The sequence below is a fragment of the Mizuhopecten yessoensis genome, unplaced genomic scaffold, assembly GCF_002113885.1.
Source record: "Mizuhopecten yessoensis strain PY_sf001 unplaced genomic scaffold, ASM211388v2 scaffold11133, whole genome shotgun sequence".
NCBI lineage: Eukaryota > Metazoa > Mollusca > Bivalvia > Pectinida > Pectinidae > Mizuhopecten > Mizuhopecten yessoensis.
Genome location: NW_018408896.1, coordinates 170,277 through 193,627, shown reverse-complemented (window position 1 = coordinate 193,627; position 23,351 = coordinate 170,277). Strand labels below are relative to the sequence as shown.

The 23,351-nt window shown below is 33.9% G+C and overlaps 2 protein-coding genes across 3 annotated transcripts; both read right to left on the bottom strand.

The window, feature by feature from the left end:
- Nucleotides 1-331: 331 nt before the first annotated feature.
- On the bottom strand, nt 332-9,573 carry LOC110466386 (aldose reductase-related protein 2-like). Its single transcript, XM_021522834.1, has 10 exons — nt 9,435-9,573; nt 6,431-6,601; nt 5,974-6,090; nt 5,618-5,695; nt 5,023-5,145; nt 4,723-4,829; nt 4,151-4,232; nt 3,366-3,449; nt 2,183-2,265; nt 332-1,731 (listed from the first exon to the last, which is right to left on the bottom strand). Exons 1-10 carry the CDS (start codon nt 9,519-9,521, stop codon nt 1,659-1,661), a joined length of 1,005 nt encoding a protein of 334 aa, XP_021378509.1. The 5' UTR covers nt 9,522-9,573; the 3' UTR covers nt 332-1,658.
- A 2,366-nt stretch (nt 9,574-11,939) lies between these two features.
- On the bottom strand, nt 11,940-19,353 carry LOC110466388 (aldose reductase-like). 2 transcript variants are annotated; one of them, XM_021522838.1, is made up of 10 exons: nt 19,219-19,353; nt 17,852-18,019; nt 17,364-17,480; nt 16,976-17,053; nt 16,027-16,146; nt 15,727-15,833; nt 15,367-15,448; nt 14,863-14,946; nt 14,185-14,273; nt 13,258-13,397 (listed from the first exon to the last, which is right to left on the bottom strand). In XM_021522838.1, exons 1-10 carry the CDS (start codon nt 19,288-19,290, stop codon nt 13,355-13,357), a joined length of 960 nt encoding a protein of 319 aa, XP_021378513.1. In that variant the 5' UTR covers nt 19,291-19,353; the 3' UTR covers nt 13,258-13,354. The 2 variants fall into 2 exon arrangements, with proteins under 2 accessions (XP_021378512.1, XP_021378513.1); XM_021522837.1 differs by lacking the exon at nt 14,185-14,273 and having other exon boundaries at nt 11,940-13,397.
- Nucleotides 19,354-23,351: the final 3,998 nt, after the last annotated feature.

The window sequence follows — 23,351 nt, the reverse complement described above, 5'->3', positions numbered from 1 at the left end:
GACAAGGATGGTCGGGTGGTGCAGTGGATAGCGTACTTGCCTTTCACCAAGGCGGCCGGGGTTCGATTCCCCGATCGGACGTGACAAGGTATGGGGCCACCTGCCCGACCACCTGGGTTTTCTCCGGGTTCTCCAGTTTCCTCCCACACAAAGACCCCTCTCGCGCTAATATCCGGGCCAACAAGAGTGATTACTATAAGTTAACATAACTTGTTTCTTAATTGTTGTAAAATAAATAAAGTTTATATTTTTAACTGGACAAATACTCCCTCCATTTCAATAGCAAATTCGAGTTGAAATAGCAATGAGGAAAAGGACGAACGGCGGGTATTGATAAATATATTTTTATTTGAATGTCGTAATGATACGAACGTAATAGGAAATGATCACAATGTTTAAAACATGTATAAATAAAACACGATGAGAAGTTAGCTATTCTGCTTACACATGAAACTTGTAAGCCGTATTGAATCCTCACCGGATATCTATCACCGGACAGTAGAATCCACGGAAATCAAGGTAACACACTGTCCATTGACTCAATAATTTGCTAAAGCGTAAGGATAAAATGTTAATGCGATGGTTTCCTACAAGAAAAATGTGTTTCCTTTAAGTTGTATTTGAGTTTGTGTTAAATAGTGTCTAAAACATTTCGCAATGTGTAAACATTAAGAAAAATGGTTTTTGGTTTAAACAGTGCTCCGTTTGTTTCCGTTGGTCTCGAAAGTATTCATAAAACCGTTCTCATACTAAAACTCCCGATTCTGTTCCGGAACCCGATTCTTAATTTTAAGTGGTTAAGTTATTTAACTTGAAATATATGTTGTGGGTAATTAGCTTAAACTTATAGTTATGTGTATATTTGTTGACTTGAACCCATCGTGAGATATTGATATGTTACAAGAAAGTTGGTTTAAGCACAGAATTGAGTTTTAGCATAAGAACGGTTTTATAAATAAATGTATTGGAATTATTCCATTTATCAAGTTGTAAGAAAATTCTTTTGATGATGCCGAAATATGTGGAAGTTGGGTAAGCGTTTTCATTTTCTAAGCAAGTGCATCTTTCTGTGGTTTTCAGAGGATTTAATTACTAAGAAACATTTAACAATCCTACTTTTACACATTTGAAAAGTACACAGTGCTCCAATGTGGCGATGATATCAAGGCAAACACCAATGTATTTCAAGACAATAACTTGATCTTGAACTCGGTACTCGGCGAAGAATCACAACAGTGAAATTGTTTATTCCGAATCTAAGTAGCCACTAGGGCATCGTTACTTATGAACTACGTCTTATTTATGCTACGATTTCCAAGGCTTTGAAAATATGTTAGCGGGTCGGAAAGTTTTCATCTAAATGAATTGTTACCGTCAGTGGGTGGAAAAAGACATAAACGTAGCGTTGCATTTAAATACCATACGGAAATGCAATTATTTTAAACAGAAGACATGACCGTTGCATACTCAGGTTACTGAACAGTTCAGTTGGTTGGTTGGTTTAGTTGTCAGATCGTTGTAACCAGAAACATTGACTAAATGTTCACCATCAACAGTTGTAAGCGAAACCAATAAGAAAGCTAGCCCTTGGAATATCGTTACATGCAACCTACAATAGGCATGCCAATATAGACATAATGTTATCATGTTTCCCTGTTCTACATGATTGCTGCACCGCCTTCTTCGATATGGGTTGGCTCGTTGAATGGGTAGTTTTGACTTTTTCTGGCACTGAAATAGAACAAATAACCTCAATAAGCTACAGAAATTATGTATTAACATTAGCTTATTTTTGTCGATCGTAATTTGAAGTGAACAAAACACATGATTTCACAATTCATTAACGCTTGCTTTGATGAACCAAAAGAAATCGAAATGTACCCTTCATGTTACTAAAACTACTTCAAGCTTTCATTTAAGAACATAACAAATACCAGATAATGATACCAGTAATGATGGCACCCTTACACAAAATAATAATTGAATATATAGTTCTTAATCTGTTTTAAAATAGAACTGCAAGATACAGATTTATTATGACTATTTGATGTCTAGAAACATAAAATGTGAAGTGCATATATGTACTATTTAGAGCCCGATCACGATCAATGGTCGAGGGTTCGGGTATAGTTTGTTTGGAAACTAAACTATATTTCTTGCAGATTTATCTTTTAATTATTACCCTTCAAATCCATATGCTTTCTGGTTTTTGTTCAGTGCTGAGATTTGCTCCATTTCTCTGGCAGTAAGCGAAAAGTCAAATAACTACAAAACAGAAATGTTCTGGCTGTATTTATTCATTAATAAACAATAGAAACAATTAAATGGTATACACTTTTGAGATCATAATATCTTTAAGAAGGTAGTTACAATAATGGTATGTATGTATAAGTACGATATTGTCGCCAAATCATTTGAATAGGACTAAAGGTATGACACATCTGTGATTTTTTTCCATTCAAAATCCTTTTATATTTCTCACTAACACAAAATGTACTGTACTGTAATGTAAAGTACTGTAGCGAAGACTTGACTCTGTTGTTACTTTGTATGTATGCTGCATAACGGTGTTACTTTTTTGCTTTTCCAAGTTAAAATAATGTTATATCTCAAAAACATCTGTATAAAAAAGGTAGGATTAGTTAATTAATCAAATAATATCAATTTGTATACTTTCATGCCGACTGACTGACTTATGTCATTACACAGTCTAAAGGGAGACAATTTTGACCTCAATCACGGCGAGGTTAATATCAAAGTTAAGCAAATCATCAAAGAGAAATATTTTTTAATCCACTAAAATACACTCATTTCTATTCCCACTTTCTCAAAATTTTCCTAAATCGTACACTCGTCAGTGCATTGGTATTAATACTTACGACATGATCCCGAAACCGAATGTAGAGTCCCATTTATGATCTTATCTATCACGATATTTTTTTGTATCTCCTGTTTTTAGAGAGAATAGTAACGTTGATGCAAATTTTAACTATTTTCAGTTTACGCCGGCCACAAAAAACACTAGACACGGAATGTAGAAGTACCATTATTACCCTTAATATAATTTCTTTGTTGTAATTAGGATGTAACATGTTTTATTACTATTTGAGTATTTTCATTTTGTTTACTTGAATATGTTGTTGAGTAGGAGGAATTGGATAAATATTGTGAAAATCAGTCAACACATTCATACACTGGAAGCTAAATTAAATGTGGCAGCTGATATTTTCCGGAGGCAAAAACACACAAAAATATTAATAAAAAGGATGATATTTTTACGCACATACCAAACGATTGTCTTGTTATGAATTCCAGGCCAATATGTCGTGGCATATATTACTAGCATACGACACTTATGATCTTACGTTTAAATTTTCTTTTAATCTTTTCGGATTCGAGCTCTTTGGTATGACAGCGTACCCTCTCTGGACTCCCCACCGTAGGGCGATCTGCACATAAACAGTTATAACGTTACATACCCAATTCCGTCTTTGCCAATTGCAGAGTAATCTTCTCTTGTGAGCAGGTATTGATTGTTACGTCATTGGTTGTGTGAGAAAATTACATCGTTTCCTCAAAAATTCTTGACGTTACTCTCACAAACCAATGACGTAACAATCAATACCTGCTCACAAGAGAAGATAACTATGCAATACACAAAGACGGAATAGATAACGATAAATGTAATAACTTTCGATTGATAAACTTGACAATTCATATTTAGATTTGTTTGGTGCCTTTGACATGAAACAATAATTTGTTGTTATATATGCTGACAGTATCGTTAAGGTCTTGGAACAAAGATAATAACAGTGACAACAACGTTACAGCTAACAATGCATAGCAAGTATGACACGGGTTGAATGATATCACTATATCATATATTGGTGATTACATAGCAGGGTCCAGTTGTTCAAATATGACTAGCTTAACGAATCATAACTGCAAACTGTTTTAAAATAGTTTTTTTTTGTGAAATTTCCAAACATACGACCTTATTTTGAATCCTTACAAATTTTGTTAGTTTTGATTTTACATGATTCTTAACAAATTGAAGATGAGAATATTTTTCGTTTGTTCACCTACAACTCTGTAAACAAAACTATTTTCCTTTGAATTCGTTTTTTTATATTTAAACGTGTGAATTTACCTGACCCGGTGTTCGTCTATGGAATTTGCCAATTTTTGCTATAACCGGTTCCTGGAGAAGTGAAGGTTCATCTTTTTGTACCCTGTAAAATGGTATAAACTTGAATGGAACATGGTCTTGAATCTCCTTTTTTAGGGACACATTATCGTTATAGCAAGCAGAGAACTAGATAGTAAATAACTGTTAAAGTGTGAGGAATAACTTAACACCTATTAAAAAAAAACCTTCTCTTTCCTGTTAATGGTCATTGTATAAAGTATGCAGTTTACATGTTTATCAAATGACTAAACAACCATATATTACTTAACTGCCTAAGATAACGGAAAAAAACCGCGTACTTGAACGATTAGGATTAAGATCTTCCATGCACTATAGTCATCGCATGTAATATACAGTTATCATATTGATCGACATAACATAAGGGAAAGAGATTATATTATAGAATGCTTTTATAATTGCAACTGTATTGTCCATATAGTTTCGCTGTATAGCTAGGGTCAATGAATACTCATTAATACGAAAGGTGTCTCTCAACATTAGCAATATTCGACATTAGATCAATGCTTTCTCACCATGGTCTTGCCGGTGCTCCGAGAGGTGCATATGCTACTACTGGTGTGTCTCGTCTTTGGCAAAATTGGACTAGTTTCTCGTTGACATAGTAAGGTGAAACCTCTACCTTAAAGACATAAAGGAAATCTCGGGCCATTATCATATTTTGTTTATGTGTAAAAAATAAAATTATCACACTGGGTTACAAATTATGGTAGCAAACATCTGCAGATGTGAACTTTATTGCTAATAGTACACAGCAATAGCTTTGTAATGCAAAATATACTACATATCATAAAAAATAAAAAAAATCCACTGACCTGGTTACACACTGGCCGGTACCGTAGCCCCGGAGATTCAAGTAACCTCTGAAGTTGAGCACAGTTGAAGTTGGACACACCTATATACCTGACGGAACCTTCGTCTACCAGTGACTCTAATACCTAAGAACCATCAAAACACATGTGAGAAATGCAATAAGCCGTTTATCATATAATGCAAAACGGGAAAATTTCGTTCTAGATTTATTCCTTGGAGAGAAAATGTTGGTTCAATATCGAACGTAAGATACAAACATGTGATTTTGCATAAAATTTGGTGATAGAAACTGTACGCTGCACCATACGACCGTTTCGTCCATCTAGTGATGCTAGGGGCCAAAAAGACAGAGAAATCTTGATATAGGTCTTTTGAAACAGAGGGGGAGAGGCATAAAACCTATTCATCAAATGAAGGTTAAAAAATTAGAGGATCACTGGTTAATACCAAATTACTGATGAGTAAAATGTGTCATGTATTAATGAATCGACGTTTCATGAACCTCACATAAATATACAATATTCTTTAAATTTTCATATTTCATAAAATCCTGATAAGAGCTACAGTGTTAATACTTCTAGGTAGTAATACACCAACCTTCCATGTGTCTACGTAATCTACATCCGTTAAGCTAAAGGTTCCATCCTCTTCTTTTGGAAAACATTCGTCTCCTTCCTAAAATAAGCATATGGCAGTATAATGATTTCACTATCATTCAATCGGTGTCGTTTCTTATTAAAATCATATCTCTCCTCCTGACATTGCAATCATAGTTTCCTGCAATTATTCGGTTGAAACATTGTGACACTTTACAAGCCACACATCCATTAACGAGATCATTGAATGAAAAACAATGGAAAAGCATAACTGTTTAATACGCCTTATTTACTGGTCTTGTGTCTGAATGCGAAAAAGCTAACTGCTCCTACGAGTTAGGACCAATACCAACTTACCTTAAGCCCGAAAGGAACCTGAATAAGCAGGAGATCTAAGTATTCCAGTCCCAGGTCTCCCAGTGTTTTCTTGAGGGATTCGAGACTTTTCTCTGGTCTAAGATCTGTTCCCCAAATCTACGGAAAAATGTTAGAAAGAATGGTATATCTGTAATCCTAGTCACACTATTTACTTTATAGCTTTTTCATATCGCGTATTTATAGTATAATACCAGTCTATTACTTGATATGTAAAGATGATCTTGGTTTAACGACATATCTCATTGTCGATCTATGTCAATGACTTTTTTTTGGATATTGTTATCTCAATTGAGGTCATCCATAACGTTTCGGAAACTAAGGTGCGTTCTTCAAAACAAGCAACTTGTCATAAAGAGGGAAATATTTCATCGACTGGTGATACAAATGTGTCAAAATAAGTGCTTTAGAATTTTAGTGTAGATACACACAGATGTACCTTGGATGTAATAAAGAAGTCATCTCGATCAATTGTTCCTGTTCCAAGTGTTGTTTTCTCTTTAAGAATCTCCCCGATTTCTTTTTCATTTTTGAACAGAGCTGCACAGTCAATGTGACGGTACCCCAGATCTATGGCTTCTCTTAAGGCAGGTCCTACTTCATCCGGGTTCTGAAAGAAACAAAGGTCCAACTTTCAATCAAATATGATGATGATTGGTACATTACTGCCAGATTCATATAAACACGTTTCAAGAATAGATATATCTCATTTATCTCATCGACAATTAACGTCGAATCTAAGGGAAAATTAACGACCCGTTTTTCAGCGCGTGCGTCATCAGCTTTAAGTTTAAAAATAATCGGCTATTTTAACTTCCAGGTCTGATCATTCAGGGTGAATGTTCAACATTTTACAACTGGCTATATTTTAGCATAATATGTGTGGAAATTGCGATGAAGACAAGTCCTCAAGATAGAAAGTTATTTGATGTGAACAATGTCGTTCTGAGTGGTGTATGATGAGTAAATTGGTATACAAGTGATGTGTTTTAGTTTTAAAAGTTAAGCAACGGTGTAGATTGCATGTTTTTTTTTATAAATGACACAACATCTGAGACATGTAATAAGCTGACCCATGGAAGAGAGAGTTTCACCCATACAGTGTACATGTGAGCCCTTTTCTGACTTAACATCCTTCTGATTAATAACTGTGACCTGGCAACCACGTTCTCCCCGTCCACAGCTATGCTTTGAACTGTGTTCCTACACTTTGGTAAATTGGGATCTAATGAAATATCCCAAAGATCAAAATATACCCATCATGTTTCATCCCCTTTCCTGTGATGTCGACGTGGAACAAACGGTTCACAGAAGTGGGTGTATGGGTGATAAGGGGGTTAATGTGACGATCATTTTTCTTACAAGTATTTGAAAAAAAGATCGATTGATCAAATTGTGGCATTTACTTTGAAAACAAGGACAAGTATTTACTTCGTAATGGAATGAACGTCATTGGCTATTATTGGTAAATGTAGCCTCTGACAAGATAGTCGTTTATATTGTATTACAGACCTAGACCATCTTTTTGTTTCCATCTTGTTAACACTAATACGCTATTATATTTTTGTGAATGGCCTAAACTATGACTGAAGCTGCATTTCCTCGGAGCTATTAGAGAGTAACATCACACCATTGTAAATGGGAATGGACAAGAAACGTTTGTCTAACGTTATTCTATCAAATCATTAGTACGGCGTTAGGGTCATCTCTGCAATAACGCAATAACAAGATACTATGATTTGGTTACATTCCTATGCATATCTGGAATTGTACAACATGTATATAAAACATAGCTGTATTTTGCAGTCACTACGTCGTCGTCAGATTTGAGAAAGAACCAATGTTTTAGTAGACACTCCGGTGTCTATCAGAGGCTTTATGTGTATGGATGTATGCTGTTCGAGTTGTAACAAATATTGAGATTACGTGGTATCGATAGACGATCATAACATGTGTTTAAGATACACCGTTTATCACGATGAGAAAAATCTCCAGAATGCTCCGTATCGTTTATATATATCTATGATTTGACGGGTGGGATAATACAACTCAAGGGTATTGATAGCAAGCATGATAACTTAGTTCTGTCTGTATAGTCGAATTGTACAGAAACACACGTTAAAGCATGGTTTACTTCTCGTCATGTATACTGAATTACAAACTTAAATATTATTTACGAAACGTAGCGAATAAGATGTACACTCGTACATTCAAATAAAAAATGTTTTCGTCTTCAATAAAATGTAATATCATATAAATGCTTAAGTTGTTAAGTTCTAACTACCCTTTTAATGAATATATAAAGGAAAGATAATACCGGCTTATTATAATCCCGTTGTACATCATTTGTAAAGACGTATGTTGCTTTTAAAGATTTGTGTTTAAATGATAATGCTTTCACACTTATATTGATGTTTCACAATCAAAAATGTTCTGAAATATATAAAAATACAGTGTGTGGGATTTTTATACAACATAACAGGCATGATGCAATCTTCGTAGAAGTAAGATGACTAATCTTTTAAGAATGGCGCGATCGTCCTTTTGTATTTAAATAGCTATTTGCGGGTGAGTAGGTTCCAGTGAGGTAGTGCATAGTTATAGCTACCCGTGTTAGCACCGACAAACACACAGACTCCACAGTGTCTACGGCCATCTGACACTCGTATCCCAATAAAATACAGGAAAACTAAATTTAATATTATCACGTTCGATTCGGATATAATTATCTGTTTTTTAAAGATTTATCAGATACAAAAATAAATATGTATTATGAATACTTGTTAGGGTTCACAGACTGTTGAATATAATCGTGCAGTTCTAGTAGTATTCCGACTTCTACCATTCCAATATTAGTATATATAGTTGATGTTTTCATGTCATTATAGTGTTATTTTGACGAAACTGAATAAAGATAATAAGTTTGCCTACATTAAATTCACAATACAAACACATATTGATTTCACATAATCGCATCGATTAAAAACTTCGAGATTGTCCCTTAAAGTTACGTTTCTATACGAGTTGTTTTGAGTTAACCAACAATTATTTAAAAACCTTGATACTACAGTATTATGCCTTCTAAGTACTTGTTATGCTTAATTAGACGAGGCGTAGTACCAGGCCTTACCGCATATAGATGTCAATGTTTAAATGATCAAGTTATTCTACAATACAAGAAGACATTTACAATATATGCAACATGGTTACACTAAAACTTAATAATAACATTATACATTTAAACTCAGCTCTAAATATTTTTCTTTAAACACTAAATAAAAGGATATTGTAATCCTTATTTTTAACTGCAAGCCTATAATGTTCGAGACCTGTATAATAAAGTAGCTACAATACATGTTATATATCAATTTGTACATAATAACATTGACTTACACATGTCGTATATACCTTAATTGATTATCGAATATGAATGCATTACAAACCTGAACAGTTCCAAGTCCAACAAAGTGACAGAAGTCTTGACCATTTAGAAACCGCATTTTGGGAACTTTATGTTTGGTGGCAGCCATGTTGACCGACTACGAATTACAGCTAATAGTTATTGGCTACCTATTCCCAATGTTAAATACCAGGCGTACTGAATTGAAGGCGTACATTGATCCGGTTCTTAATTAGTCGTAACGAGGCCCGCAGCAAAACAAAACATTGGTATTATCATTGTTTTTCTCTCTCAATATAACCTAAACTTAAGTAAATTTTGTCGTTTAACAGTGTTCTCAAAATCAGAATAAAATTAAAAATGACTGATTCCGCTAAAGTTATAGACGCGGAGTTTTGGTCCCTCTGTCAATGCTCAATGATTGACTGATTTTCATCATAAAAAATGATATTGCCTCATGTTTCTTCCTCTTGTTTCGTTATATGATAGAATGGTCAACAGTTAAGAAATTTAATTGATCTTTAAAGAGATGGAAACAACACAGTCAGTTACAACGATTTACTGTTTAATTGTAGAGAAGGAGTTCGGGATGGACTTATTTCGAAAGATCTGTATATCGCCGGTTTATTCAGTTAGTCTCCAGCACATTACATCTACAGCACAACACAGATGCTGATACTTTGTACCTACCTCTAAGTTGTGTTTCAGCCTTGCTTCAGACACAGTCTTAAGTATATAGATACACCCTCGTTGCAAACGGCAGCGGAGTATCACCTTAAATAAGTAAACTTACCACATCCTATTATCACCACACACAGGTTAACATCTTGACATGTATAAGCATTAAGATGTAGCGTCAACGTTTAAATCAACATCAATAATAATTATAATAATAATTCGAGGTTCTTCTTATATACCGCTTTATCACAACCTAGTTCGTGGGTCGTCTCAAAGCGGTTCACAGATTATTATCCGTGGTTAAAGGGCCTTAGCAACCAGCCAATATCTTTCTCAACTTACTGGGGAGCACACAGCCGGAACTGCCAACCGCGTACTCATTTACAGCTAGGTAGACTGAAACAAGCGGAGTAAAGTATCTTGCTCAAAGATATAACACAGTGCCGTGCCGTGACTCGAACCCGCAACCCTTCGGTCACGAGCCCGGCGTCCTAACACTAGGCTACCGTGCCTCCTATTAACAAACAAAGACAAATTATGTTTAATTAAAAAAAAAGTCATCCACATTTATCAAAATTTGAAAGTTTATATATATAATCGATTTGCTGAAAAGGGACTGTGGCTTATTGGAATTTATCACACCTATAGTTCAATCAATTACATATGTCAAAGCAGAAACAGATGTAACATTATGCGTGTAATTTACTCTCCGTGGTCTGTCACCAGACTCCAGAGGGAAATAAAGCCGCTAAGACAATTCTATTGGATTTACAGAAATGGTACAACTTTTCACGGGAACTGTTAGGAGAGATTTCAATTTGGAAACAGAAACGAGCACGAGGTGCTAATCACAGTTTTAAATGTTGTTCTGATAGGGTAATTGTTTCCGCTATCAAATGGCGAACTTACGTTTATGGTTTCCGGTTCGGTAATCACAACAAGAATGGTCCTTTTGTTTGCAATATTTCATAAATGACATTTTTTTTTTATATAATTACCTGGTTACATGACAGAGGATGTTTCAAACCAAGATCTGAAATCTTCTGGGTCTGTTTTAAGTTGAAGTTGGATACATTTTTGGATCTACACATACCCTGCCCCTGGTCAATCAAATCCTGCATGGCTTGTCAATACAGTTATGTTGTTATTAAATGCTGAAAGAATCAAATGAACGTACACCTTCCTTAATCATTTTAGTGTTGTTGCAATATTTCCATAAATAAAGTAATATTTTATAAATTTTAAAACAACATCTGCAACATCTTCAAAGAACACAACCGATATATCTATATAAGGTTGTTTATTCTAATAGTAATTTTGACTTATTGTATCCATTGAGGACACACTTAAAAGGTAAACGGTAAATGCTTCACTGGTATCACTCAGGTATTGCACGCATCACATAGGTACTATTTACAAGGTACAAGGGAGGTAATTTAAACATAAATCACATTATGTACTGTGTACACATGTATACTGTGCAAGATAGTATAATACGCTTTGGTGCGAAACATACGTTATCTTCCACAAAATTAATCACTACCCTAAAATTCGATATCACATTGAAAAAACAATATTATCAAATGTATTCTGTCGTTTATTGATTCATTTCGGGAACGATCGGTGAATCGAGCCCCGGCCGTCTTGGTGAAACGAGGGCACAGTCGAAATGCCGATATCCTAATCTAATTGCTGTTTTAGTGACGTCTCCAAAAACATGATGATCTGACTATCAACGAAATAATGAAAAAAACATCAATGGTTTTTAATTGTACAAAAAAGTATTATTAGCCAGTTTTTTGTTGACAATCTTTGAATAACACTGATATGTTCCGAAAACAAAATCCATATTCACTTTAATTAACTGGGATTACAATAACAACTATTGTCAGCCAATTTAGTAGTGAGAAATACAGAACCGAATCGACTGTTAGTCATATACGATACACATTTTTGAGATAACACAAACTTTGAGATATCGAATAGTGAAATCGGATGTTTCAAATATTATCTTCAGTTAAACAAATAAATGATAAAATTCTGCTTCGTGACAACAATTCAAATATCGATAAGTGATATGGCCTGGTATAATCTATCTGTGGTTAAAATATCGTATGTTCACAGACCTTCTCTAAGCTAGGTGAACTTTAGCATTGCCATTGCCAGCTAAAACGACATCCTAAGTTTCAAGTGATCTGACCAAACAGACTTATTGTGCTTCCTAACAGTAATGTCTCATAGTGGATTATGACTTTATGTTGACACAGGTTAAATAATTCAATGCCCTCATAAGGTCAACGAATAACACCGTATCGGTGAGACAAAGTTCTCAAAACCCAATTATTATCACAATCATTCAGTAAGATATTTCATGGTGTAAGCAAATCGCCTACGTCAGCATAAATAATGTTGTTGTTGATATTAATGTTAGGACAATTCTACCACTCATGATAATCGATATGGCAGTTCAACAATGTGTGTTACAGTTCATGTGTTAGTAACGGCGTTGGACTTAAATAAATGCGTAGGCAATAATATTAGTGTCACATTTCTACTAAGTGTTGTTTTGGAGGTTAAATATATAGATCTTTTGACCATTAGCTTTCCATTAACCATCATTATCATCATATAACGTCTCCACTGCTTACAAATGTAAAACCTGGCAATTGTGTCGATACTCTTAAGTCTATTCCAAGTATCAATGCAGTCCAAATACACGATAAACTACTGAATAACGATGTCTATACCAGAGTAACTTCAATATGTGCTAAAGACATTAAACGTTAGCATGTCAAATTAGAACCTGCACTGATTAAAACTGCGTTCAATTTGTTTTGAATTGTTGGCGACATACATACTTCCCTAGATTTAGACTCCTAAATATGTTGCTTCTGTTGTTTGATTGAGGTTCTGGGTGCTGGAAAGAACATTATGTCTTTCTTTTCGTTTTGAATTGTTCTGAGCTCCTGTTGCCGTCTCTTGTCGTCTTTGATTCCTTATAAAATCACAACGCAGTGCATTTTCCAATTAATATTGCTATGATAAACATGTAGTAACACACTTTGATTTGATGAGTAACAGATAAATGACCAATACATCAGCACAGCTGATCGATAATACAAAAGGCTAGATAAGATGCAGCATACCTTTATTTTAAAAGAGTTAAATAGGAATTTTATGTAAAATCACATTCTTATGAATATGAATAAAAGCATAATGAAATGTGTACGGGAATCACCATCGTTCGTCGAACAAAACGTATGTTTTCCTGATTGTTGTCCATTCCTAAAATTCTTCGTGGAAAGGATAGTAGGGGCTGTGAGTGGCTCTGAAAATAATGAAACAAAATCTTGAAGTAAAATTTATGTATAGCCTGACGATAGATCGGACACTTTGTTATATAAAAGTTTACAAAATCTCTTAGTGGTTCACGAACGGTATGATTTTAGGTATGTCACACTTTGGGAGAACACTATTTCTCAATATTTTGACAATTTAGATAAACTGAAATATTTTATTGCAAGTACAGAGAAACATTACTATCCCCTGTCTCAGAGTTAATATCTACCATTTAAATATATTGAATATCTTATGTGTTCTTTAAAATGGTTTCTTGTCCCGGCATCTTATTATACAATGTATATGTATATGTAAAACAATAAAAATATAATAGCAGAGCTAATTTTAGGAATCCATTATTGTTGTAAATTTATTTTATTCTAAACATAAATAAATAAATGAATCAGAAAACAAAGCATTTTTTTTTTCGTTTCAAGAACGTCTTGAACTGTCTATTACCTGAAAAATACATGCGGAATGGTAGTAAGGTTAACGGTGACTGGACAAAATGAGATGATGGTTCAATAAAAAATAAGGTTTAAATATTCTATATATATGTTCTTCTCAAAATGCAATAGTGCTGTCCAGAATTAAAACCTTAGCATATAATGTATTACAACTATAAGAGGAAATGTTAGTAAATATACAAGAGAAATGAAAGTTAATGCATATACTGACACCATAAACAATGTAAGAAGACATTGTTAGGCGCCACATGCCTGTGCTACGTAAGGGAGTGTTATCCCGGGATGAAGCTTTTAATAAATGAATCGTACTCAGTATTATTGAAGGTGCAAACACGAAAGTTCCGGTTGGTCTCGTGTATGACTTTCATGTCGTCATCATTCAGGGTGAAGTCAAAAACCTGTAATTAAAAATCAAAAGTATGTCGACAAGTATAGCTTAATCTGTTTCGTTTTGACTGATCGGTAATTTCTATCGTGCTCGAAGATTTCTTATTTCTCATTATCATTCAAGATCAAACGCCTGTAAAAGGCATTTATAAGATGAACCGACACATTATTGTATGTGTTTTTCATATCGTCAGTATGATGCTACTCGTGACTTGACTTGATTCTACTCTTCACATTCAATAAACTTAGAATGAAATTGTAAATAGCTTGTTTGGTGACAATTTGAAAAAGTGCCTTCTACTCCTGATATTTTGTTTAGCTACAGACATCAATGGAATATAAAACAACTTAATTAACAGTATTATTGTTGATCTCATATGTTTTATGTGATTCTGTCTGTTTGATCATATGTATTTTTTTGAAATCCATTCCTTTTTTTATTCGCGTTTAGTTACAGGATACCACTGAAGCAGTTATGATCGTCTAGAAAATTCCTACTTCAGAGCTGTTTTTCTACCATATCTAGTATTATCCCTTATATGTATAAAGTTACAGGTAAATTAAACAAACTATTAGCAATGCTATACAATGTACACCTACTTCAAAGTTTTGTTTCTGTCTGGTTGCAGACACACTCTTCGGTATGATGATGTATCCTCTTTGTATACCCCATCGAAGTAGAACCTTAGTTTAAAGCAAAAAAGTGTTTAACTAAAAGTAATAAAGTAACATGACGCTTTGTTGATCTGTTAATTGCAAATGTACCACTGCATCACTTATATTGCAAAGAAAAGTTGTATTCCGTTTTCCTTCTTTTTTAGTTATCTATAGAAAATGACATTACCGATTTTTTTTCTGGCTATGGGTAATTAAAATGTCTATTTTCAAACATTCAAAGTCCAGCAACAATAATTCTGTCAAATGCATCGAGGATTGTGCTCTTTATGAAATACTTCTTTTGAAAAGGACTTAAACACATTCTTATTGGACAGTGGTAATATTATGATTTAAATTGTTTGTACCCGTTACCCTAACTGAACAGTAAATAGTTTAGTAAGACAAAAGTCATAACTTGAGAAGGGGAATTTTTAAAATCATACTTACTTGACCAGGTGACTTGTTGTATTGAGCAGCTATCTTTACTATTTTCGGCTCTTCTAGCAACTTTGGATCGTCGGGTTTGGCCCTTATCGTCGAAAGAACATATATAAAAGTGTCAAAGAAAAAGGAATGAACCAATGTCACAGTTGAAAAATAATTTGACAAAGAACATTTCGAAAACTTCATTTTGAAAGAACGAATGGATGATTATGAATTTGCCATTGTTTCATCAATCCAATTTTGCATTAAGCAACTAATTTTTAGCAACAATTTTCAACTGAAATAAAATCATATTGTATTCATTACGTATTGAACCTCAAAATAAATACTGCTAAGGATGAAATTGCCAATTCTTCAACTTACCAAGGTCGATCAGCAGATCCAAGGGGAGAATAAGCCACTACGACAATTCCTTTGGATTTACAGAACTGTAGCAACCTTTCGTTGGAATTATAGGGAGATATTTCAATCTGAAATTCAGGAAATGTTAATATCAAAAAAATGTCATAACGTAAACAGTAAATTCAAACTTATGCATTATTGGTTTACTTTCATTCGTAAAGAAGGTTGTTGTTATATACGGTGTTTGTATCATTATTTTTAATTCACTGTTTTGCAAAGAACATTTCAATATCTTACCTTAACACAGTTTATTATACGTACCTGGTTACATGACAGTGGATGTTTCAAACCAAGATCTAAAATCCTCTGGATCTGTTTAGAATTGAAGTTAGACACACCTATGGATCTACACATACCCTCGTCTACCAAATCCTGCATGGCCTGTTTGAAAGGGAGTTATGACATAAAGCAGAAAACTTAGTTTAATGGTTATTTTCTCTTGATAGTCTTTGCAGGTTATATTTTATTCTAAAAAAAAATTCTTTTCGTGTTTGTTTGAAAAAATAAGCATAACTATGCATTTAAAAAGTGTTTACCTTTTCAGCAAGTCAAAAGGAAATAACCATGATTATGCAGAGTTCTTCCAAACGCAAAGGTTTTTCGTTATTAACTGTATTTATTTCCCAGCAAAAGAAAGGTAATTACTGAAATGTGTACATTTGCCACCCCGTTTATTTGCTATGCCAACTTGTCTAACAACTTTGTTCCCCGTTGTTCCCCTTTCGTAATATTATCTTCTTTATCTACGTTTTCCAATTATTTGATAACGTTACTACTATGCAAACAGTCTGTGTTACGAGGTTGTATTATCAATTTTCACAGATGTTGTAAACTCACATTCAATAACTTGACAGTAAAATACTATGATATTAGATATTTACGTGTGACCAAACTTTGGTGGTTTCCCGACAAAACACACTTTTGTGGGTGCATGAATTCGTGGATTACGAGCACCCACTCAAACAGTTAGCTGCTTTATATCAGACTTGTTATTCCACTGTGAACCTAAGGATTCGTAAAAGAAAATGACCCACGGAATCAACGTAATTAAAAACCCTAAGAAAAATTGCCTAGGTAACATGTGTATACATGTTGTCTTAAATTAACGTGAAAATAGATTTCCAAAATATATCTACTACCATTCCTAATTCGGTATTTACATGCGAGTTTGTTTGTAGAAATGCATAATAAAACAAGGATATATACTTACCGTCCATGTTTCAATGAAGTCTATGTCGACAACATCAGCCTTGCCATCAGGACTTTTAGGAAACAATGCAACATTTTCCTGAAAGATTTTAAATGTTATGATGAAATTGGTTTATTTGTGGCTGAAATAAGACGTAAGCTCGCGTTTTCGACTGTTCAGTTTTGAAAATGTGCGTTCTGCTTGTTTATTTAAGAATTTATGGATAAATAAATACTACAAGAAACGTACACTGTGCTTATATTTAACTACGGGTTTAATCAATACAGTATATCAGCTGTTACACATAACTGTATTAAAAGATGATGCCCTTTTAAATCGATAATTACCAAGATAAAGAACAGTGTGCAACAAATGTACCGCTTCATTTGGGTAACTCGTTAAGTCTTACCCTCGTAGCAACTGGCCAGTGTATGAGGTACATATCAATGTAATCCAGACCGAGGTTTGTCAGGGACTCCTTACACCCCTCCAGTACTCGGGCCTTGCTGTGGTAGGTGTTCCAAAGCTGAAAATCGTGTTTTATTTTTTATTGTGGGGGAAAGGGGAACCCCTTATTGGAAATGTCATTATCACCGTTAACAGATTTTATAAAAACAAAGAAAGAAAAACAGAATATACTTATAGAGCTTGGACACCATCCTATTTTGTGGAGTGTTGATCAAATATAATGTTTGAAATTAAATTCATACGAAACCAGCAGAAAAATGTTACACGAAGTACAATACAGAAAAGATTTCTTGACATAACTTTGAAATGATTAAAACGAAAATGGTGATGAAATCTGAAAATGTAGTAGAGTTTAAAGTCGACATCCTGTGATATTGATCCTATTATCAATAGAGGTTAACCGGGCGGTTTTAGAGAGGATTAACATACCTTCGTAGTGATGAACAAATCCTCACGTTTGACTGTTCCGTTACCAATAGCTTCTTTAATTGCCTCTCCGATCTCCTTTTCATTTCCATAGATAAGCGCACAATCAAAATGGCGGTATCCCAGACCTATCGCGGTCGTCACAGCTGCCCCTACTTCTCCAGGCTTTGACTGAAAGTTGGGATGTTAGTTAGGATGTTCGAGATTATATGGTACAATGATTATTGACAAACATGTATTATGATATTCTATATACACAGAAAAAAAGATGATTTTATCTTGAAGGATTATTTAGAAGAAGAAACTCAAGTACGGTATTGTATAATAATAATAATATAAAACATTCGATAAAGCGCCCTATCTAGCTAACATAAGCCACTCTAAAGCGCTTTACAGTACATAGATATACAATTTATACAATTAGCAAATACATTAATCTATAAAATGTTGAGAAATCCGCAGGAGTTGCCTAGTCCTATGCCACCTGGCTAATATATCCCTTTGTGTGTATGCCTGCGTGTGTGCTAGAGTAATGTGTTCTGTTTGTAGGGGGCCGTGCTATCAACGTCATTATTTATAGTTCCACCTCACTTGAATGCTACAGCAGAGATACCGCAATTGTTTAAGTTATGTGGACAGGAGAAAAACACTTTCTCCGAATATACATGCGCACGACGACTTCGGGGATCGAAATCCGGCCGCCTGCGTAGAAGGCCGGAGTGTTCATCACTCGACCAACCCGCCCATAAAGTATTAAGTACAAGGCCTAAAAAGTTTTGTTCCTGGTAGGAATTTGTTTGATTTTAATTTCGGATGATTTAATATTCAAGCAACAGCGTTATTATCTACCAAGCCTAACACACAACTGTTATTGTATATCATATGCGAATCTCTATAGTATTACATCTGTATTAAAAAAATAATAGAGTAAAGTGGCTATAAGTTAAGCTGAATCATACAACACAACCAGAGCAAGAGGTTGGTATTGAATAATAATGATATTGCAAAGCTTGCGCGCCTTACTTACACATTGCACACTGGTATCTAGTGGTTACACGTAATATCTAGTGTGCATATTGACATAATATTGTTCCTATATACATCATATCAGCGAAAACAAAAAACATACCAAATACTTAAACAATTTAGACAGATATAAAGTTTAAGTGAGATGGCTGAGATTTAATTGATGTAATAGCAACTTGTAAAATTGATTATTTCCATGAACTACCCCTGTTAAGACCCGATGTCGAGCCGGTACATAGTCCATTCGATCAGATGTAAGCAGAAATAATAGATAAATCTCACTCTCTTAAATACATGTCAATAAAAAAAAACGTACATTAAAAATCCTTCCGTTGACAACCTACCTTCCAAGTGCCCAGACCAACGCATGGTACCTTATACCCACTGAGTAACGTCTGTTCCGGTATAGCAGCCATGACGATGGTTGTGGTAGAATATTTCACAAGATCTCGCTCCCTCTAATATGTGATCTGACTTGACCTTCGGTACGAATGATAACGAGTGTCATACCAAATTTAGACTTCCCTTAAGCATTTGGTACGTTTTAATTTTCGCTGATATGATGTATATATGAACAATATTATGTCAATATGTACGCCAGATATGACGTGGATACCGGTGTGTAATGTGTAAGTAAGGTGCGCAAGCTTTGCAATGTCATCGTTGGTGATATTCGGGTAAAGTATTTCTGCTTTTAAGTGTAATACTTTCAAGATATAGTTATAGTATAGTTAAATTGCAGTTAATATTGTTTCCTTGTGAAGATAAATGTATATACAATTATATCACAATATTTACTAAATGTAATTCATATATGAGTGAGGAGCGTTTTGTATGAATCATGCATGTCCTTTATTTATCATGTTAAAAGTTTGCAGCTTTTGACAACAACAGATAGCATAGTAGTTTTTTTTATTTATTTGTATTATATATCGTGAAAATAAACCTTTTGCAAAACTATTCTTTACGTTTATATTTAGTTTAGGATATGTCGGCAGGTGACTTTATCGTAAATAGTTTATTAGTCAGGGTACTGGTACTGTACCCCATGTCTACTCGATCCGATTAAGTATTTATACAAGGAGATAAAGGCTTACATCAATTATTTGATGATAAAGACATTGTTGACTGCTTGCTATTCTTAAATCATTATCACCATATTAAGTCTTCACAGATCATAGAGTCAAGATGATATAATTGATTTGGTACTCGAGATACAAGAAGCTTTATTTATAGTCGCATACATATCAACATGGAACATTAGCTCCTGAGAGCTATTATTGCGACAAACACAAGTATATAAAATAACAATAACATACTGTAATAGTAGTAAATATTATAACAGACAATTTTTAAATTTACAGAAGAAATACACTGTAATGTCACATGTAAGATTAGATTAATTATTGCACAATTTATTAATAATATCACTACATGACACTTATTTATGTTATGGTTATTTATATAAAATTCAAAGATTATACACATATTAATGAACAATGTGTTTCTACAATGAATGTTAAAACACTCTCTGTACATTGCTTCCCAATGCGTGAAAGCCTTCTGGGAAATTGAGGCCGCATACCGTCTACAAAAAACATGATGATCAATCCCACGGTGTCGGTATTTATTACAGTTTAGTAGTCAAATATCTTGAATTTTCCATTTGATAATAAACATATATTTAATGCAGTGAAGATAAACGAAATATTATATCTTCAAAAGTAAAAACTTCTCTTTTAGTATTGTCCAAACTGAACGGTACATTATATTCTCTGCGTAGATTTCCAGTTTCAAGTTTAGATAAAGTGACGGCAGAATAAGTGGTTGTGTTTTCTACCTTTGCAGCATACATAATTGTTTTTACATAACAACACAATTAATATCATTCTATCCGGAAATATTACCAAATAATATGAGCGAACGGCAAATTTGCAGTGAAAACCCATTCAAAATGGTGCCCTGAACTGTTGTCAAGCGTGACGTCATTACAACTTGGCGTCAAAAACTACGTTATACATTCGCGCGCTTTTCTGGTGAAGCAATATTTGCGCAGCGTGAAATGAAAAAAAAAGTAAGAAATAGAAAATGTCATGGTTTTCCCGTTCAATTCGATATATTTATTTCACTTGTATAAAACGAATATGTGATAACAACCAAAAAATCCAGCGTTGTGGCAAAACGTGTCTTTGCAGTAGTCTAGAGAAGCAATAACTATTATTCAAAGTGGCGGGGCTACGATTAACGTTTTAACCTAGAAGATGATTGATATTTATCCAAAAAAGTCAAAAAGGTATATTGACAGAAGAAATATTTGCAAAAATCGCTGCAATTTTGACAAACTGTATAAATGAAACAGATTCAAGCATGCAGGATCCGTTCCCACGTGGTTGATGGACTATCAGGAGGTCATTTTCATAAAATGGTTTGGTGTCCAGCAGCTTTTCTGCATTTTCTTGTTACATATCTCATTAACATAACTGTGCTATTAAAAAGTGTGTACCTTTTTAATAAAAACCTTTTAGAAAATTTCACAGTATGATATATGTACATGTTGTTTTCCATTAATGAGAAAATAGATTTCCAATAAAATATCTATCTATCAATCCTCATGAGGTATGGCTTTACATACCAAGTTTGTTTGTATAAAGGTATAAAACAAGGGGATATACTAACTGTCCATGTTTCAATGAAGTCTATATCGACAACATTAGCCTTGCCATCACGATGTGTAGGAAACAATGCAACATTTCCCTGAAAGTTATTGAATATTATGGTGAAATTATGGAATGTACCTCTTTTGGACTGAGATGAGATGCACTTCTGTTCTTTCGACTTTTAACCAGTGAACCGACATTTCAATTTTTGACAATGAGTTTTCTGCTTGTTTATTTATTGTGCAGTTTTATACTACACAAACGTTCCATGAGCTTATGTTTAACTATGTGTTCAATCGAAATAGTATATCAAATGTTACACATAGCTGTATTTTACATGCAACTTTAATGACTAAATCGATGAACATACGCATAGTCCTATACAAAGATAGAATATCCTACAACCAATGTATCGTTCCATGAAATCTTAACTTCAAAGCAATAGGCCAGTGTATTAGGTTAAGGTCTACGTAGTCAGGGACTCCTTACACCCCTCCAGTACTCGGGCCATTTTTTAATGTGAATTATGTTGGAACATGTGGGGGAGGGACACCCTTTATTTAACATACTATTATCATTGTTAACATATTTTACTTGAAATAAAGAAAGAGAAAATTCTTCATTATCTTGATCAGCATTTCATATAGTTTGAATTTTAATGTGAATGAAAATGACCGTCTTAATATAAGGTGATAACTCAATATTTCAAGTGATTAAACGATTTAGGAAACCCAAATGCATTAAGTAATCGCTGTTTGAAAGTTAATAGAGAAGTAATGTCAACATTTTATCCAGATCCCCGAAGTCAGAGGCGATTGTGATGGGTTGATCAAATATAATGATTGAAATGAAATAAGTACAAAAACAAAATAAATATTTCCCGAAATACAAGTCAGAAATTATATATTTACATAACCTCGAAAAAATTATAACGAAAGTGATGCAATCTGACTTAAGGCTAGGTTTTTGTAACATGGAATTGTAGTGAAGTTGACATATTATGATATTGATAAATTATATCATCAACAAAAGATTACCGAGCGGTTCTAGAGAGGATAAACATACCTTTGTAGTGATAAACAAATCCTTACGTTTGACTGTTTCGTTACCAATAACTTCTTTAATTGCCTGCCCTATCTCCTTTTCATTTTCATATGCTAGCGCACAATCAAAATGCCGGTATCCCAGACCTATCGCGGTCCTCACAGCTGCCCCTACTTCTCCAGGCTTTGACTTAAAGTTGGAGAGCATAATAAGTATACATAAAATGATCAAGATTATGTAGCACAATGTCTATTGAAATATAAAACATAATCTGAAAGTTACAGTTAGCATATATATTAAACAATCGTTTTAGTTAAGGTCATAGGAATGTATTGATAAACGGATATAGGAAGTACATCCCTAGTTGAAAATCCAATGTAGGGAGACAGTATCACAATTTACGCATATTCTAATGTTTAATATTAAAGTATTTCAAAGCAATCCAGGTATTAATTCAGTTGTTTTTATCATTGAGTCACATGTGTCCATTTTTCTATACTTCAGGAAACCGGCTACCTATTTCACTACTGTGAAGTTTTTTCAAGAAAGATAACTCTTACATGCAGTTACTATATGTATATGGTTTTATCAAAAAATGTCAATTTTTAATCGTTTGGATAATTAATTTTACACATTTTCATCATTTATTAAATTGATATACATTAATGCAATACTAATCTATGTCAGTATCATTTTTATTGACATTATTTTGCAAAAAATTGTGTCTTTCATTTTTTTCTTCAAAATTCACTCCTTTTTACATAAATTTCTATTTA

Excerpts from the sequence above, each read along its gene's own strand:
- LOC110466386 (XM_021522834.1), bottom strand. The coding sequence starts at position 9,521 with ATGGCTGCCACCAAACATAAAGTTCCCAAAATGCGGTTTCTAAATGGT. Across the intron at positions 6,091-6,430 it reads ACTTCTTTATTACATCCAAG|ATTTGGGGAACAGATCTTAG; the intron begins GTACATCTGTGT and ends ATTTTTCCGTAG. Across the intron at positions 3,450-4,150 it reads ATAGACGAACACCGGGTCAG|ATCGCCCTACGGTGGGGAGT; the intron begins GTAAATTCACAC and ends GTTTATGTGCAG.
- LOC110466388 (XM_021522837.1), bottom strand. The coding sequence starts at position 19,290 with ATGGCTGCTATACCGGAACAGACGTTACTCAGTGGGTATAAGGTACCA. Across the intron at positions 18,020-19,218 it reads TTGGTCTGGGCACTTGGAAG|TCAAAGCCTGGAGAAGTAGG; the intron begins GTAGGTTGTCAA and ends CCCAACTTTCAG. Across the intron at positions 15,449-15,726 it reads GGATCTGCTGATCGACCTTG|GGCCAAACCCGACGATCCAA; the intron begins GTAAGTTGAAGA and ends TTCGACGATAAG.